Raw genomic sequence first — 13,618 nt, 5'->3', positions numbered from 1 at the left:
AAAATTTTCCTTTTAATCCACTCCTTTTTTATATATAGTTTGAAACTTAACTTTAGTTGTATTATTACAGTTGAATTTAACTGCTAGCTGGAGAAGAGGTTGAAATTGAGTACGAAGTTGATGGATGGTTCTATGTAATTAAGTACACAATGTATGGTAGTTCAATACATATGTAGTATTAAATATATATGTTAGCAAACACCTCTAATGGTGCGTTGAATCCTGGAGGGAATAAAATATTGTCTACACATGAGGGGTTATTTTATGGTTGTCTAGTCAATGGTTAACCATCTTTTCGGAGCTTCTTTACTGCCACATCAACATTATATTATTTAGGACTCCTCTCAGGACACTTACTGTCTATAAACAAAAGCTTCTTGGAACTTCCTTACACATTATCAATTATTTTATAATTTATCTCACACACACAAATACACATATATATACACTATATATATAAAACAAAACAAAAGTTGCAGCCGGCCCCACACACACAAAGTCCTTGAACTTCTTGGGGAAGAACACAAGGAAGGACGCATACAGTAAGACGCTAACATTCTATAACAATTTGAGCTTCTTTGTGCATAGGGACACGTGGGGGAACGTTTATAAGCAACGGCCTTAATGCTAGAGATGGTTAACGGGTCGATTAGGGTTATTATATTAGTATTTTTTTTTAATACGTCAAATGGTTCAAGTACGTACAATAAATAATCCACTCAACCCGTTGTGGCACATACGAAAAGTACCCTCTTTTGGGCTATCACTAACCTGTCCACTTTGCACATTTTGCAACCTCTATTATATTTGTGGCATACAATTATGATGATGTATTATGTGTTACTAATTATTTGACATTGGGACCCTACTGCAGGTGAAGAGAAAACGCCCTGGCCGGGATGGTACGTAAGATGGCTGGTTTGGTCCCTGTTCGATCTGTATGTTAGCCAGTTTTGAAAAGGTACAAAAGTGGTTGCACAGAGTCGTTGTCAACTTATTGGTGTTTTCCGGGAGTACAACTTTGTGAGTTATAGTTGGGCTGCTTAACATTTATAAAACATGGAGTACGGTTTTAGTATGCATTTATGTAATGGGCATGATGTAGTGCATTATGTGTAGAATTCAACCGTTTATTTGTTGTGCGATTCTTTTCTTACATGTACATTTGAAGGTTGAAGGACAAAGGCAGTTCTGCCAGCTGAGATACAGAATGATATTTCAGGAGAAGATATAATTTTGACCCTTTTATATATATATACATATATATATAGATGGAAAAGGGAATATAAGACTGTCCGGTACCTAAGCTTAGATGTGTATATATGACACAAATATTTAAGTGTAAACAAGATAACATATTATTCAAATTTTAAATCAAATTAAAGGTTGAAACTTGAAAAAGTATAAAGTTCCAATAATAAAGTAGCATATATATCCAATAATAAAACCAACAAAAGTGGCTAGCGTGATTTTTGAGAGATGACCGAGAAGTTGGTTTCGATGGAGGGATTGTAATTATAATAAAGGAATAAGGGATTTCAACATTGAAATAAATTCACCTTAAAACAAGTCAATTTTGAAAACAATTGTTGTAAAAGTATATGCTTAAATTAGGTCGGTTTGAGGTGGTCATCCAAGTTTTATTCTATCAATAAATAAAATAACCCATGCCTAACCCAAAAATCACTTGGGTCTAAAAATTGCTCGACTATATCTCAATCCATCGATGAATTATTTATATCCAAAGTTTTAGGTACTTATAATATAAATATTGCTAGCTAGGTCTTGATTCTCCTCCAGGCAAACATAATAAGAATTATGATTATGTGAGTAATAAATAACAACATACACTTAATAAGGTCTAAAATTATGAGTGACATACCTAATTGGGATGTTAGGGCATAAACAGCTAGCCTCGATGAAAACACTATAGAGCCCATATCATCAACAAGGAATGGAGCAACTTCCCTCCTTGTTCATATGTTACCCACAATGTTGTAGCGAAACAATATGTAGTAGGTTCCCACAATATGTAGATCTCGCCAACCTATTCCACAACATGGAAAATAGGAGAGAAGGTGAGAGCAAGAAGCATCACTTCCTCGGGGGCGGTGACAAGTCTCTCATAACCATCTCGAGATTGGTGTAGGTGGTATAACGTCAGCCTCAACAACATAACCCTTTTTTGAGGATTCTCTGGTTGACGAAATGCCTCCATGACAGCCATAACCCATGTCCTCCACGACCATATATGCGATCAGCAATTGGTAACCAACCATTTGGATTTTCTTCATGTGCTACAACAGCTTCATGGTTTTTCGCCAAGTGTTGAACTAGATCATTCAAAAGAGTGCTCGTAAACACGGTCGCCTCATTCCCCATGTCTGGTAAAATAACATATAAGCTCTCTATATATGGTTGGATATCATCTCCCTAGGATCTCTTAGGTCGACATCCAACAGATGTGGGATTCTAGTTGTTGGCGTGCCATCGTGGGTCCACCGATTCGCATGGGAGTCGAGCTCATGGTATCTGGGTTCATTTTCATTCAAAGCGTGTTCCAAAAACACAATCCAAAACCGCTCACTTTGATGAGGGTGAAGAACTAGCACGACGTCCTGGAACCTAGCAAACACTATACCCTTAAAGTCAGGAACAGGGATCCTAATGATGGCTAGGGAAACAAAATTCAACACCCCCGCCGATAACCAATGACAAGGAAGCACAAAAACCTTCCTGCAACATCCACCAGTATAATTTGGGTAGCACCATTCAAGTTTGTGAGAAATCAAAGGTCCAGGAAAAGCGTCTTCTTCCAGCTAGATTATTGTATGTTGCCGGAAGATGAGGTCGTGTAGCCAAGTCCCTGTAGTAACTAGACACTAGTTTTATCCTATATATTTCAAGAAGTTCTAACCGGGGCATGATGTGATTTGCAGTGCTTTGTCAGGGAGACCTGTTAGACGATCTTCTCCTTCTTGGTTTTCCATTTGGGTGCAGTGTTTTTTTGGTTTGGAAAATGAAAAGGGAGATCGATAATGTTCTTTTACAAGGAAAGAAAGTAAATAGGAGCACTGTATATATGGGAGAGATATCAGGAGAGATATGTAGTACGAGTAGTATACCATACTAGTGATATTTATATAAAGAAAAGATACATGTAGAGAGAGACTAACATATATGTATGTTTATTTTTTTTTTTTTGGTCAGAACGATAACAAGTCAGTCAATAGTTTGTGTTTATTTAAGTGGTTTTGGCTCATGTAAAAAAAAGTCAATTTGTTTATGCTCCTAGGTGTTAATGTAGGGCTTTAAACAAACCGAACGAACACGAACAAGACCTTGTTTATGTTCGTTTGTTTAACTTAACGAATGGTTCACAAACAGATAAACAAACATAATGTTGTGTTCACGAACGGATAAACAAACACCCGAATCTGCACAAAGTTCCGCTTCAACGCATCAATAAGGGAACATAATGTTGTGTTCACGAACGTTAATAAGTTCCGTTATTGTTTTAAAAGTTGATAAATACAACATATTGATTGAATCTTACTATAAATAATGTCGTGTTCACGAAAGTTAATAAGTTGTGTTATTGGTTTAAAAGTAAATAAATACAACAAATTGATCGAATGTCACTATAAATAAAACATTTATATCATATGCATAACCCGCGAAACTATTATTGTACACCTATCGCAAGCCCGATCCCTATATTGTGTCGAATTTAAATTTATAGGTATATTCACATGTTCTTAAGTCGGTTTCATTGATAACTTATTTATACTACTATATAAAGCAAACTCCCCTTCCCTTTTAAGTAATTAAGAACCTGAAATGACTATATTACCCTTCTTATTTATTCACTAATTTAAACATCTTTACCTATATACCTATAATACCCTTAATAAAATAAACTACAACATAGATTCTCCAATCCTTAAATAACCATATTAACCCTTACCGTCACACATCATCGCCACAATTGCCGCAGCCACACCTTTGTCGTTACCACCATCACCGCTGCATCGCGCGGGCACCCCGTCTCGTATTTAACGAATCATTTTTTAGTTTCTACCTATTTCTTTTTTTTAATAGAAAATTACTTTAATTTGTTTTTATTTTAAGTTACATCCAAAACTCTAAAAAACAAATAATTTACTTTTATAAATATGAGACTTAAACCAAATTGGATTTCCTTAAAATCAAAGACTTTACCACTCGGCCATCAATCTTATAAGTTATAAGTTGTAACGAGTCTATGTAACGTGCCAATAAATAATTCATAGTCTTGTCTTAAATCCTTTATTATTCTCCATCCTTAAGCTAAATTATATAGTTGAAATAAATTATCTTGTTAAAACTCACGCAGAACAACAGTCGACCACGAAAGCAAGCAAAAGGTATAATTCCAAATTTCCAAACAAATAATTTTAGGGCGCGTTTGGTTCGCGGAATGTTTTTACAAGGAATGGAATCTGACGGAATGAAATGAAATTTAATTCTGTGGCATGTTTGGTTGTCAGGAAACTGAATGGAATACAATTTCTTTTGTCTGTTTGGTTTGTAAATCTGTCAATGGAATTGGAATGAAATTCTAATAAAAGACCAAAATATCCTTAATCCACAAATTTTTTAAATTATTATACATTTATAGAAAAACATAATAAAAATGTCAAATGCAAAATATAAAATACATACAAGTAATATTGTGGATATTTTTTGATGATCTGACCATTGAACTAACCAGGAAAAATTGTGTAGAATTTACATAATGCAAAATATCATTTCGATAGATATATATAAATTCATATAGATATAGCAGCCACAAATATTATCATAAATTCAATAGATATATATAAATTTATGGACACCATCATAATAAACCATTTTCCATCTAAACTACTACACCATCATTGGAAAGCATTTTAGTACAGTAGCCACAAGTATTATGATAACTAGTAGTGATCCAAATTTTAGTACAACAGCTACAAATTTCATCTTAAGTAGTGATCCAAAATAAATACAGCAGCCACAAGTTTCATCTTAAGTAGTGCAGCCACACGTATATCATTATCAAAAGCTTCACAAAAACAAGTACAGAAGCCACCACCAGATACCCATATTACTCTTCCAACATGAACTTCACAAAAGCCACTCGATCATCTCCTTCCAAATTCCAAAAGTTTAACACCGCTTCTGGCTCACGCATGATCTTTCGACTAGCCTTGAACTTGTCCATAAGAGACATTGATGGAATTTTGGAAATTTCGGCACTTACCATGGATGTTTTATCTTGCAATTCTACTTCAGCTTTCAACAAATTAGCCGATGCTTCACGGAGTTCTTTACCAAGTAAAGCAGCTGCATTGCTGATTTCCTTAAAAGGATCAAGTCTACTTTTCCTTTTTCTAGTACTAGCACTTGAAACTTCTTCACTTTGCACATTTGTAGTAGTAGGTGTAGCATGGTAACTTCAGTGGGCTCATCAAGGTTGTCTTCCGTGTGTTGCTATTGTTCTTCCAAGTTTGCATCATTTTCCATCTCAATGAAATCTCTAACTCTGTCACCTTGAGCTCTATCTTTCCCAAACACACTACACAGATCTTGATAATGAGGAAAAGGCTTATTCCTCCATTTAACAGCCTCTTTGTGTGTCTAGAAACATAAAAAAAAAAAAAAAACAAGTAACTATTTTACTAAAACAAAATCTAATTTAGATCAGTCATGTTATTTATATTTATAAAAGCTAATAAAGTTTAACAACATACCACGATGAAAGATTCCCACACTGCTGGTTCAGAAACAGTTCCACCTTGTTGACGTTATCATAACCAAATCCACTAGTGTTTGTACCAGTCACCATATCATAAACGACCTGCCAATCCTTTTTCATTGTTTTTATCCTTGACTCGATATGAGGTTTACCCGTTATACCCGCATCAGGGAGTGATACTTTTAAAGCTTGCTCTAAGTGAAGCAAATACCCAGACTTAAAACCATTGTCAGCTTTGTATAGCCCGACATTTACCATGTTGACAAGTGCTTCGACAAGTTTGGCATCTTCAAATGGAGACCAGTTCCTGTAGTTTCTTCCTCTTTCTCCCATACCTGTTCAAAACAAACACAAGAAAGTAATACATCATACCTGATCACATACATATACATAATCTTTAATTAAATACAACCAATGAAACACAAAGCACAAAGTATCATTAAATATGACAAAGATACAATCAGTTTGTCGACAATACAAAATCTAGATAAAGATAACTTTTATCATCAACTTAATACAAGTTTTCAGTGTGTAGAATTCCAGGATTCAAACATAGTTTGAGCTAAATTATCTCTAAATGTTGTCCACTCATTAGATGTCCCAATAGAAGTGATATTTTCGTCATCGTCATCTCCATCTCCATTGTCTCCCGTCCCCTGATCTGGTTCTTCGTTTTCAAATGGATCTACAACCATTTCTTGCCTTTCAAAGTTGTGGAGAAGACAACATGCCATTATGATTCTATTCTTTAAATCAATCGGATAAAATGAATTGTCTCTTAAAATAGCCCATCTTTCCTTCAAAATACCAAAACATTTCTCTATAACATTTCTTGCAGAAGAGTGTCTCATATTGTATAATTCTTTTGGCGTAGTTGGTTGGTGTCCCCAATCATTTAAATGATACCTTTGACCTTTATAAGGGGCAAGAAAACCTTCTCCATTTGTATAACCGACATCTACCAAGTAATAACCTATAAACATCATAGTTAATACCTCACTAGATAACAAGGTCACCCAAAACCTAGATAACATTATATTTAACTTGCTTGTACATACCCGGTCTTGGAACTTTTAATCCATGTGGTCTAACAAGGGCATCTCGAAGCACTCTACCATCAGCCGCCAATCCCTCCCATCCTGGTAATACATAAATAAATTGCATATCTTGGGAGCAAAGCCCTAAGACGTTTATAGCAATATCATTCTTTCTTGTTCTATATCTAGGTTTCTCTTCGAGCGGTACCCTACAAGTTATGTGGGTTCCATCTAAAGCCCCTAGACAATTCTACACACGATAAAAAAAAAAAAAATAAATAAACAGAAACCGTCAATATACCATATCAAGCTAATTGCTAAAAAGCTTAAATATAACTATTATACCTTAAACCACTTCCATCTTTGATCAGTTGAATCTTCAAGAACAGGTTCTGGTTTCTTAAGTAAATGTGAATGCAATCTTATCACCGCGTTACAAACTCGAGTAAAAAGTCTACTAATTGTTTCACCCGAACGATAAAAATTACAAATAATGACCCGATTCTTAATATTATGGGCAAGCATGTGAAGAAAGATAGCAACTTGTTCATCAACACTCATGTTTCTACTTGCTTTCAATCCACCTATACTCATGAGCATGCCACACAACTTTCTAAAACACCATCGATTCATCCTAAGGTTTGAGATACACAAAGTGTCACTCTGGTAAAGATACCTCTCTAATATCGAAGATCGACTAAAACTTGATGAAATGCTTCGAATACATGATTTATTATGTCTATATTTGACCATCAACATACAGACTGTAGTAAAATACCATACAAGTATGCTCATAACTTGGTTCCAAAATGCAACAACTATTTGTTTTCTCCTTTGTCTATGTTGACGTGTTACTAAACTAAGACGCGACATCTCCTGTTCATCACCCAATACATACGAAAACTATCATATCATATATATAATAACATGAAGGAACTAAAAAACTCAAAATATATGATGCCTTGATATAATTTGAAGCATGAGCAATATTAATCAAAACTTCAATTAGTTCATCCAACAATGTCACGGCACAAATTCACAATTAGTATAAATAAATAAATAACAACTAAAAAATTAAATCACCTAGAATATAAAAAAATGAATAATATGAATTAATATCTATTTGTGTGTGTATATTATATATATATATATATATATATTATAAAAATTCTCTTTTATTTAAAGAATACCTGATGAAGAGATAAATAGAAAATGAGATGGATAGAGGACGAAGAAGATAGATCTGGAATGAAGTCACAAAAAAGAGATGGAGGCATATTATGTTTAGGTTAAAGGATATTTTTTGGGGTATTTTTGTCTTTTGGACATTCAACTAAATAATGGAATCAAATTTCATCACTTATCCCCAAGGATTGTACATTCCTTCAAATGGGGTAATCTTTGCATTCCATAGTAATGACATTCTTTCAATATTTACCAACCAAACACACTATGTAATAGAATTTAATTCCAATTCCATTAAATTCCATCATATTTCGCAAACCAAACACGCCCTTAGTTTTCTTTACCAAATCAAGCTAGGGAATCGACATCCAAACACTATCAACGTCACGTGACATTCACGCGGCTGCAAAAGAGCTGTGTGATGACGAAATACATATTCCAAGGACCAACTGCTTGTACTATAAAACGTATCGGTGACCCCACTTTACACAAACCGACTTCAACAAACTTCCAAATAAAGCCCCTGAACTTTCAAACTATTCACACTTTTGCCACCCTCACTCCCCTGCTATATAAACACCACCGCCTCTGTTACGCCAAAAAGTTTGCCAAAAATCAAATTTCAAAACCCTAATTTCCGCAATTTTTCATCCAAATTCAAATCAAATTCATGATGAATTCATCAAAATCGAAATCACACACAACAACAACATCATCAATTATTAATAAAAAGTTTCAACGATCAATTTCGCCTTCTGGAAAGTTCTGTTCATCAACAATTTCATCGAGTTTATCATCTCCGGTGAGATCTCTGTCGCCGAATCGGATAACGATGCACTCATTATCGTCATCATCACCGTCCGTGCGGTTTTCAATTGATCATAATAAGAATAATAATCGAAACGGCAGCGTTTCATTGTCGGGGAAGAGGAACGGAAAGAATAAGAAGACGTGCTTGTGTTCGCCGACGACACATCCTGGATCGTTCCGGTGTAGTTTACATAGGAATGTGAGTAACGGTAATAGTAGCAGTAATACGGTGTCGTATCATTCACATAGGCTGTATGCACGGAGATCGGCAATGACGAATTCGTTGGTTAGGATTGGGACGGTGGAAGGAGAATTGGTGAAGAGAGCGTTGGCGGCGTTGATTAGACCGTCGTCGCATCAGCAGAGACGGAGATGTGATTTCGAACCGAAACCGAGTCGGCTTTCGGTTATGTCTAAAGCTGATGAATGAATTGGTGAAGTTTGTGTAGAGTTTTCAGTGAATTTTGTTTGTTTTATGATATATATGTTGGTAGATAGTGGAAACAGGAACCCTAATTTTGTGGTGGTTGAATATTTTGTAATGGTATTTTTCAAGTGAAAAAAAGATGGGAGGACAAAAAAGGTGATATGAGGGATTATGGCTGTGTAGTTTAACTTCTGTGTCAGACACAGTTTGTTTGAGTTTATATTTTGGAATCTAACCCAATTTTGACTCAGAAATCTTATTAAAATCCACCATTTTAAAGAGGATGAGTAAAACGAAAATGGTGATAGCGTGATGGATATACACCACAATGAGGATGCTTATTAATGTATCACGTTTTATTACCATGTCTGCATACTACTCATGCCAATATGATATATATGATTTATTACTTACCACATCTAGTCAGTAAGTCACTAATCTTTTGATTCATATAGCAAATCACTTTTAGTGCAATTTTTAACAAATGTTGTAGATTCTGGTAAATAAATCATAACTATCTCATGACTCATGTGCCTACCAAAGAAGGGAACAAATATATATAAAAAATAGAATTTGGGCTTGGCTTCTTGACGGCCCACATATGGCTTAAATGTTAAAATCCATTTCTCAAAACCCGATTTAGCACTAGCCTGGTTGAGTCCAAAGCCATAATTAAGCATTTTGTTTTTGACTGACCAACAACAAAGGATTAGAGAATGCTAAATACAAAATAAGATATCTCATCCTATAGCAGTAGATGGTTGCTGGCTTGCTGCTATTCTATTATTCACTTCTTAGAACGACAGTACGTACTTAATTCGTTAGATTTTTAGAAGTGTCAAAGTCTTAGAATTCCCAAAAAATATATAAAAAGCTTCTTGGTGTGATTTGGGCTTATAAGTTACGTTGATTGATGATTTTACTATGGATTTCACTTTTCTGTTTTGGCATTTTGCAAGGTTTTGTCTTTGTCAGACATGAGTTTTAGTGTTATTGTGATTCAGATAGTTGTAGTGTAGGTTCTTGGTCTTTAATTTTTAGTCGATGCTACTATTTGTAGATGATGGATATATAGTTTAGCAGAAGACTGATAGCACTTGCTGGTCTATTGGCACTTGGTAGTGTAAACTTGTAACGGTTTTATAATATAGTCGGCACTATTATTCATAAAAATAAAAATAGTACGAAGTAATACGTTTTTAAATGATACTAAATTGACTTTTGATATTCGAAAGTAAATGTATTTCTTATTATATATACACATAAATTATGGCTTTTCATGGGTGTTTGAATTGGTTGCATGAAAAAAAAGGCCAAATTTGATTGTTTCAAATTCAGTATTTGTAATCCAATTTAGAGCAATAGAAAAGACAAAAACATGTAGTTTAAGTCGATATAAAATCTAATCACTGGACACTTTAATTACATAAATAATTGAAGTACAGTCAAGTTTATTCGTTTGTATGTATCGAAAACGTGCCGGCAGATAGACCTTGATTTTAGGTGCACGTCGTAGAATATAAAAATGCAAATTAAAAATTTAGCTGAAGATGAGCTACATTGTCCCAACTATAAATAATAACGACTACCATCTTCAATCTTTTAATTTAGAAGCCACTGAGTAATTAATCCGCCACTGTTACTATGTCGTCGGTCTTAAAAGCAGGAACTCGGCCACCATGGGTTGGGCTTGCAGCTGCCGTTTGGGTCCAGATGGCTGCTGGCAACGCCTATGCTTTCCCCCTTTACTCATATGCTTTAAAATCGAAACTGGGTCTATCTCAACAACAGCTAACAATTCTTGGTGTGGCTAATGATTTTGGGGAAAATGTTGGAATCCTTCCGGGTATTGCTTCTAATAAGTACCCGCCTTGGGTTGTTCTTTCTATTGGTGTTCTTGCTTCTTTCTTTGGCTATGGTGTCATTTGGCTTGCTGTTAGTGAAACTGTACATAACATGCCGTATTGGATTGTAAGCACTCTTTATTTTCATTGATGAAGGGGTTGTAAAATGAGGAATCTCATCCCGCCCATTCATCTTTGCCATGTTTAACTTCTATAAGTTTTGCAAGTTGACTAATTATTGGTACTTAGAAGCTAAAATTAGATCTTTGTTTACTTACAAGGGCCCTTTAGTATTAATCATAGCTAGTGACTTGACTGGCTTCTATAAGAGTTCCAAAAGAGAGGTGAAAGCTTTATTTATTTTGCCAACTAAAATGTGGCTGTTTAGCTTTTTTGGAAAGTATCCTCATTTCTATATTCCAAGTTAACCCAAAAATTGCAACCACTTCAGATGATGGACTTGCCATTAGTGAGTCCATTCATAGCATGTCTTATTGTGTTGTATGTATAACTTTTTCATATTGTACATATGACTGAAATAATACAACTTCTGTGATTTGAGTTGTCTACGATCTCAACATCTATCATAGTTATACGCTATATATAACCATGTATAGGTTTTCAAAAACGGTTACTTAGTACTGAACTTTTTACTTAGAGATGCTTGATGTCTACTATTTTTTTGTAATTGTTTTCAGTTATGGTTGGCGCTTGTTGTTGCAACTAACAGCAGTGCATGGTTGGCAACTGCAGTGCTTGTGACCAATATGAGGAACTTCCCACTCAGTAGAGGCACCGTTGCCGGAATTCTGAAAGGTTATATTGGCCTAAGTGCTGCCGTTTTTACACAGGTGTATACTACAATTCTTAAAGGATCAGCTTCTGCGCTTTTGCTCTTCTTTACACTCGGAATTCCTGTTTTATGCTTAGCTTTGATGTATTATGTTCGACCTTGTACGCCTGCTTCAGAAATAGACCCCACAGAAAGTGGCCATTTTCTTTTCACTCAATTGGCAAGCATTGTTCTTGCAGTTTTTCTTTTAACAATCACAATACTGAAAGACGTTTTGACTCTAAGCGATACCTTATCATGCACCTTTATTGGAATCATGGTGGTTCTGTTAATGGCACCTCTTGCCATTCCTGTTAAGATGACTTTGCTTCCTTCTAGCAAGAAGCTTAACCGGTCAGCAGGTTCTTCAGACAAGCTGACTATAACACATCCATTGTTGACACAGTCTACTTCTGACACGAATCTTTCTAGTCTAATGGACGGTGAAGATATTTCAGAGGTGGATGTGCTTCTTGCTGTTGGAGAAGGTGCAATTAAAATTAAGAAGAAAAGAAGACCTAGAAGAGGGGATGATTTTACATTTCGTGAGGCAATTGTGAAGGCGGATTTTTGGCTTTTATGGTTTGTTTATTTTCTTGGAGTTGGGTCGGGTGTAACCGTTCTGAACAATCTGGCCCAGATTGGGGTTTCACTTGGCTTTAACGATACAACGACACTATTGAGTTTATTTAGTTTTGGCAACTTTCTTGGTCGTCTTGGAGGAGGTGTTGTTTCTGAGTACTTTGTAAGGTAATTTCTCTATTGCCAATACTTTGTTTAATTAAGAGGTTAAATACAAGCTAAAGGATATTAAAAATTCTAACAATTACTACTATCATTCACTCGATCTTTTCAGGTTAAAGATGATTCCACGCACATTTTTGATGACTATAACGCAAATAATCATGGTGATAACGTATCTTACATACGCATCAGGTCTAAATGGAACATTATACGTTGCAACAATATTAATCGGAATCTGCTATGGTGCTCAGTTTGGTGTTATGATTCCAACATGCTCCGAGCTTTTTGGATTGAAAAACTTTGGTTTAATTTTCAACTTCATGGGGCTTGGAAATCCGATTGGTGCTCTCTTATTTTCTGGGACACTTGCTGGTTATGTATACGACACAGAGGAAGCCAAGCAAGGCGGGTCGACCTGCATTGGCCCAAACTGTTTTGGGTTCACCTTCTTGGTTCTTGCTGGTGTGTGTTGTATAAGTGCATCCTTGAGCATATTTCTAACCATCAGGATTCGGCCCGTTTACCAAATGCTTTATGCCGGTGGTTCGTTTCGTTTGCATCAAAGCTTAGGCCGTTAAAGATTACGTTTTTGTGTGATTTGACCAAGTAATTTATTTATTTTTGTGGTAATTTTTGAAAGTTTTGGCATGACCTAACTTCAGTTTATAATATGTAACTAAGCATTTCTCAACCAATAGTTCTACATTGATACATTTAACAATACGAGAGTAAGTACCCGCGCGTTGCGGCGGTGAGATGTTGGGGTGCTAGGACATAAAGTGTGATATGTCATAGACTGTGATAGCCAAATGCTTTAACCATACGGGTTCCGACCTCAAATTTAAAAATTCATCAAAAGTATATCGAATGACATCTCTAATGAAAGAACATGAAATTTTAAGAACACCCATATAATTTTTGTAATTTATCGATGTATGTTTTTTGAGATAAAAGATTTTG

At 35.3% G+C, this 13,618-nt stretch overlaps 3 protein-coding genes across 3 annotated transcripts; 2 read left to right on the top strand and 1 right to left on the bottom strand.

The window, feature by feature from the left end:
- Positions 1 to 6,303: 6,303 nt before the first annotated feature.
- On the bottom strand, positions 6,304 to 6,943 carry LOC122588343 (protein ALP1-like). Its single transcript, XM_043760451.1, has 2 exons — positions 6,838 to 6,943; positions 6,304 to 6,752 (listed from the first exon to the last, which is right to left on the bottom strand). Exons 1-2 carry the CDS (start codon positions 6,941 to 6,943, stop codon positions 6,304 to 6,306), a joined length of 555 nt encoding a protein of 184 aa, XP_043616386.1.
- A 1,085-nt stretch (positions 6,944 to 8,028) lies between these two features.
- Positions 8,029 to 9,421, top strand: LOC122588342. The gene is made up of 2 exons (XM_043760450.1): positions 8,029 to 8,089; positions 8,691 to 9,421. The coding sequence occupies exons 1-2, from the start codon at positions 8,029 to 8,031 to the stop codon at positions 9,239 to 9,241; spliced, it is 612 nt and encodes a 203-aa protein (XP_043616385.1). The 3' UTR covers positions 9,242 to 9,421.
- A 1,461-nt stretch (positions 9,422 to 10,882) lies between these two features.
- LOC122590030 (protein NUCLEAR FUSION DEFECTIVE 4-like) lies at positions 10,883 to 13,236 on the top strand. Its single transcript, XM_043762366.1, has 3 exons — positions 10,883 to 11,209; positions 11,781 to 12,664; positions 12,771 to 13,236. The coding sequence occupies exons 1-3, from the start codon at positions 10,883 to 10,885 to the stop codon at positions 13,234 to 13,236; spliced, it is 1,677 nt and encodes a 558-aa protein (XP_043618301.1).
- The last annotated feature ends 382 nt before the right edge of the window (positions 13,237 to 13,618 follow it).

This window comes from Erigeron canadensis, chromosome 2 (genome assembly GCF_010389155.1).
Source record: "Erigeron canadensis isolate Cc75 chromosome 2, C_canadensis_v1, whole genome shotgun sequence".
Classification (NCBI taxonomy): domain Eukaryota; kingdom Viridiplantae; phylum Streptophyta; class Magnoliopsida; order Asterales; family Asteraceae; genus Erigeron; species Erigeron canadensis.
This window is presented reverse-complemented; position numbering and strand designations above follow the sequence as displayed.